This window comes from Glycine soja, chromosome 8 (assembly GCF_004193775.1).
Source record: "Glycine soja cultivar W05 chromosome 8, ASM419377v2, whole genome shotgun sequence".
Taxonomy (NCBI): Eukaryota; Viridiplantae; Streptophyta; class Magnoliopsida; order Fabales; family Fabaceae; genus Glycine; species Glycine soja.
The window spans coordinates 43,078,808-43,084,592 of NC_041009.1; the positions used below are offsets into that span (position 1 = coordinate 43,078,808).

General features: G+C 36.4%; 1 protein-coding gene across 1 annotated transcript; it reads left to right on the forward strand.

Moving 5' to 3' along the window:
* Positions 1-287: 287 nt before the first annotated feature.
* On the forward strand, positions 288-5,517 carry LOC114423356 (probable receptor-like protein kinase At2g42960). The gene is made up of 8 exons (XM_028390087.1): positions 288-943; positions 1,423-2,153; positions 2,288-2,392; positions 2,582-2,704; positions 3,395-3,565; positions 3,660-3,789; positions 3,902-4,111; positions 4,884-5,517. Exons 2-8 carry the CDS (start codon positions 1,489-1,491, stop codon positions 5,004-5,006), a joined length of 1,527 nt encoding a protein of 508 aa, XP_028245888.1. The 5' UTR covers positions 288-943; positions 1,423-1,488; the 3' UTR covers positions 5,007-5,517.
* The last annotated feature ends 268 nt before the right edge of the window (positions 5,518-5,785 follow it).

Genomic DNA, 5,785 nt, shown 5'->3' on the forward strand with positions numbered 1-5,785 from the left:
CTAAAATGTTATTCAAATCATAGGTCAGTATGACATATGATAATATGATATAATATGTAAAAAGAGACACGAAGAAAAATGAAAAGTATAAAAGTAGTGTTTTAAAAAAATGAGATCTCTAAAAATCAAAACTCCAAAATGCTTTTAAGGTTTGCAATATAAGCATTTTATTTATTTATTTATTCTTTTCCTTTCACACAAATAGGACAGCTTGGTAAGTATACCTCAGAACAAACTATATTTGGTTCGGAGTTCAACCCTGTTGGATTGAGGTTGACTCTCTTTCTCTCACACACACACACATACTTTCTCTCTCATCAACCCACTTACTTCATCTTTCTCTCTCCTCTTCCCCTCTTCTCCTCTCTTCACTTTACTTTTATTAGCTTATTCAATACACTTTTTGCTTCCAGCTATAAATCCTTCACCTGTCTATTACGTTTTTGCTTTCCCTTTACTGTTTCTTTCTCTCTCTCTAAACGGTTTCCTCCATTTCAAACCAGGCTTCCTTTCCAGCTAGTCTGGTCCCTCCCTCATCCTTAAGCACAGTACCCACCAACCGTTTTTCCCCACCATTGCTTTTTCCTCTTCAAAAATCTACCCATTTTCACTCTCTCTCTTTCTCTCTCTGCATATTTTTTTTTCTCTTCATAAAAATAGTATTTTTGTCTGTCACTCCAATAAATCTTTGTTTATTTATTTCTTGGTATCTTAGTCTTTTTGCTTTGAGTTTATTTGTGACCCACTTGAGGTCACCTATAGTTAAACTACATGTAAAAAAAACTGCATCTTGGTTTCGTAGGGCTTATTCTGGTATTGTTCTGGCATTCCTGCACCTATCTATGCTCATTGGGTTCGTTGATGTTCAGAGAGAAAACCCTTTGTTGCTTCTGTGGGTGCTGGAAGTAGAGGATCAAGGAGGGTGATTTCGATCAACACAAAGGTGAGTGCTTTGTGTCTTTTAGAGTCACTTTTTTTTGTGTTTTCTTTTTGGAGAATTTGCATTTGGGTTTGCCTTTTGTTTGCTTGGATCATAAGTGATACTTTACAAGATTACTTTTTTAGTGTTGGATTGAATTGCTTGAGACAGTGAAGGAATCCTTACTTTCGATATAAATTGTGAATTTAATGTGCCTTTTGTGATTGGAGTGGCATGAACGCAAATGGGTTTCTGATTTCTTAAACTTGTGTGTTGCATTACTTTTTAATTCAGAATACCTGAATAGTGAATTCCCACTATTTGATTTAATGTTATGTTGGATTTTGATAAAGCTGACATTAATGATTAGATGAGTTGCTGATTTTGGTTTTCTGTTTATGTGGTTTCACTGCATGAACTGTGAAATCTGGCTGTTAATTAGAATTCGGATGTGTGTTGAAAGTTTGTGTAAAGGGAGTACTTAACTATGTTCTTGCACTCAGGAGGGAATGTCTTGATTCTACTCTCTGAAGAATTTGGAGGACTGATTTGATCAGCTTGTAGCAGCCATGTCAGGAAACAGTTCTTTGCATGTGGGATTATCGAGGAAGACTTCGTTTTTGGGATTGCGATTATGGGTTTTGATTGGGATAGGTGTTGGTGTTTTTATAGTTGTGATTCTTTGTGTATTATCTGCATGGGTGATGTTTCGGAGAAAGTCTCGGGGATCTCTGGACAAGTACTCTTTGTCGCAAATACCACATATCTCAAAGGACATCAGAGTCGACAAGGTTGGGGTGCAGACTTCTCACGATCAACCGGACAGTGTAGCTATTCCTGTTTATGACAAACCGAGTGAGAACAACTCGGACAAGTTCTTGGCTCATTTGAGCAAGAACAAATCCGGCGATGCTGATAATATCAGTCAGTGCAGCTCGGTTTATCATCATGAGAGAGGATTTAGTTCAATGTCGGGGGATGAAGGAAGCTCCGGGACTGTTAAGAAGCAGTCTGCATCGTCATTTGGAGGAATGGTAACAGCATCTCCTCTAGTTGGCTTGCCAGAATTTTCTCATCTCGGGTGGGGCCACTGGTTCACACTTAGAGATCTGGAAATTGCAACTAATCGCTTCTCTCCAGAGAATGTGATTGGTGAGGGTGGATATGGGGTTGTTTACAGGGGAAGCTTGATCAATGGATCCGAGGTGGCAGTGAAGAAAATTCTTAACAACTTGTAAGAACACTTGATGGTATCATTGGTTCCATCTTTTATTTTATCCTATGGCTTTTATCTTATTGCCCCTATTTCTTGCTTGAACAATGACCTTTGAACTTGCTCCTTGATTGCATAATGTGTTGAATTCACAGGGGACAAGCAGAGAAAGAATTCAGGGTGGAAGTAGAGGCTATTGGCCATGTTAGACATAAAAATCTTGTACGATTACTTGGTTATTGCGTAGAAGGGGTTCACAGGTAAACTTGGTGTTCTTAATGCATCAAAATATCACCAATGCATATTTCCCTTCTATACTCAATCACATTGCAAACTTTATTTTGTGATAGATGTGTTACTTTTCTGTCAAAAATTTGAACAGAACATCTTTTCCTTGTTATATAGTTCTTTTTCCTTTATTATAGATTTGGTTGCCGTCTGATTTGCAGGTTGCTGGTATATGAATATGTGAACAATGGTAACTTAGAACAATGGCTACATGGGGCTATGAGCCAACAAGGGACACTTACCTGGGAAGCCCGGATGAAAGTTATAACTGGAACAGCCAAAGCGTAAGTTCTACTAGAAAAATTCAAACAGAGGACAACATTTATTATTTATGTTGACTTGTGCAAAATTGGTTTGTTTATACTGTGATTGTCTTGAATCCCTCATAAACTCGCATATCAAAATATATTTTCTTGAATTTTTTAACGTTCACTAAATATTTTATGAATAGTTTTTGAATTTAAATGGAATATATTGGCAGTGTAAATATTTTTTTAAAACTGTCATCCCATTATGGATTGTCATGTAATTGAAAATTGTTGACTTTTGTAATAATTATATTGCAAATACTATTTAGGGTGATTTTTAATTGGTTGGCAGTGTCAAATATTTTTACCCTGTCTGTGTATTAAAATTGAACTTAGTTTTTTATATGTATCAAAGTATGTCATCAATGTCATTTGAGAGTGTATGTTGATATTGCTACGTTGTTGTAGACTATATATATTCACAAATTTTGCAATTTAATCGGTGCATTAGGAATCTGGACAATTGTACTCTGCTGATCTGCTTCAATGGTCCATTGTTAAATTCCTAAACTTAGTGCACAAGGGACCTATTACTGAGATTATAATGTTTTCTATGGTTTTATGTTTGTGCTTGCTTCATTGGATACCTAATTTACTGTTATGGCAGTTTCAACATTAGGCCTAATTCCACTGATTAAACTCCTTATTTACTATGACTGGTGGCAGGCTAGCTTACTTACATGAAGCAATAGAACCGAAAGTCGTTCACCGGGATATAAAGTCAAGCAACATATTGATTGATACTGATTTCAATGCAAAGGTTTCTGACTTTGGTTTGGCCAAACTTTTGGATTCAGGAGAAAGTCACATTACTACTAGAGTAATGGGAACATTTGGGTATGCAGAATGTTTCAGTATCTACTATATAGATTTTATTTAAAGGATTGCATTAATAGAAACTTACTCATGTTGGACCTGTTCCCAATTTCAGTTATGTGGCACCGGAATATGCTAATACAGGTTTGTTAAATGAGAGGAGTGACATTTACAGCTTTGGTGTTCTCCTGCTTGAAGCAGTTACTGGAAGGGATCCTGTGGACTACTCACGTCCTTCTAACGAGGTTTGAAATACTTAATCAGTGCTTCCAGTTTACTGATTCTAACTTTGTTTTCGATGAGAAGTGATCACAGCTTTTTCTATAGCGGGTGAGATTTTGATTATCCTCATGACAGGTGAATCTTGTTGAATGGCTCAAGATGATGGTGGGGACAAGGAGAACTGAGGAAGTTGTCGACTCAAGGCTTGAAGTGAAACCATCAATACGTGCTTTAAAGTGTGCTCTTCTAGTTGCTCTTAGATGTGTTGATCCCGAAGCAGAAAAGAGGCCCAAAATGAGTCAGGTTGTGAGGATGCTTGAAGCCGACGAATATCCATTCCGAGAGGTTCCCTTCATTATCTTATCCTCTCATATATATAACTTTTACTGTAGGAATCTGAATCTCTTATCACAATTTGGAGCTTTTGGATGCTGTGTTTTCTCCATGTGGACTTGCATATCATCAATTAGACTGATTGCAACATAGGATGTCGATCCAGGAAAACATTTTCATTTTTTATGCTTAGTTTTTATTAAGCCTACATGACTCCCGTTTATCTTTTATTTGCCTTTCAAAAAAAAAGTTTTATTAAGCCTACATTAGCTTCTACTCAAATTAGTTGGTTTTTGCGCACCTTTCAGTGCAGGTGTAAAACAAGGAAATGATGATTTCTTGTTGCATAGCCATAGAATATCATTGGGAATATATGTTTTCTCAGTAGCCTTTTCATGCGTAATATTCTAGTGGCCAATATGATGAGCTGTTATTATCTGCACTATTGAGTGTTGAGGATGACTCTGAATGTTTTCTTCATTTGCAGTTAGTTATGCTCAACCATGAGGCTAATGATAGTATCACTGTCATGGAATAGCCATATATTTTATGTTTGTTTTGTGTTAAGCTTCTGTTTGTGTGGAATTATTGTTGGAACTTAAAGAACTAATGACGAATAACTTGTTCCCTAATTTATTCTTGGAATTCATCATTTTCAGTTCGCATGAATTGGTTCATTAAGCATAAGAGATTTGAATGTATGATTTCCTGCATGTTAGTTGAATTCTTCACCTGCCCACTTCCAATGGCTATAAGCTAAACATCTTGTCGATATCACTTTCAGGATCGAAGAAATAGAAAGAGCCGCACCGCGAGCATGGAAATTGAATCTCTGAAGGATATTTCTGGTCCATCTGATGCTGAAAAGTTGAAGGGTGGGCATGCACCAGAAACAACTCAAGGGTAGGATTGACAGCCACACTTGACTTAACCAGCATGTACAATTGGCCTTGTTTCGATTTCAGTAACCAATCAAATACACCATATATGTTCAAAGTTTGTCTTGAGATATTTTTTTGCCGCATCTGAGGAGAGAATCAATTCTGAGACTGAGAGGAGAATCAAGTTGGAGATATAGCTTATTTGGACAATGAAGCATTTTCTTATTCACAACATGGTTATTTAAGGATATGATATGATATGATACACCAAATTTGCTAGGAGGATGGAGTCAGGGTGAGTGCATTAGTTAATGTTGTACATACAGATGTCTGCTGAGCCAATCTCTTCCATACATGACTGTTAATTTGCTGCCATTTTTGTCTGCTTGAGAGTGGAGATGATGAAAAACTGATATTTGGCTTCATTGTAGTTGCCGTTTTGCTTTAAGTTAATCATTATGTATAAACTCCAAAAAGTATTATGTGAAGTGATAATATCCCTTTTACTTTTGCAGTAGTTCTGACTTGATTGTGCTATTTTCTCCACAATTTGATTCCATATGTATACTGTCCCTATCCCATTTCAAACTTATATACATTAAAGGGGAAGATATGCTCTGTTTCATTTTGCAACCTGCGCAAATTATTATTGATAAAACAGATGGATAAAAAAACAAATTTATCTTCTGACAGTATCTTTCCCATTTCAAGTTGCATACACCAAAACCAAATTACACCAACAGATGGATTATTACATTATTGGTTAGTTATAACTCACCTTTTTTTCTCTCTCCCTTCTTCCATC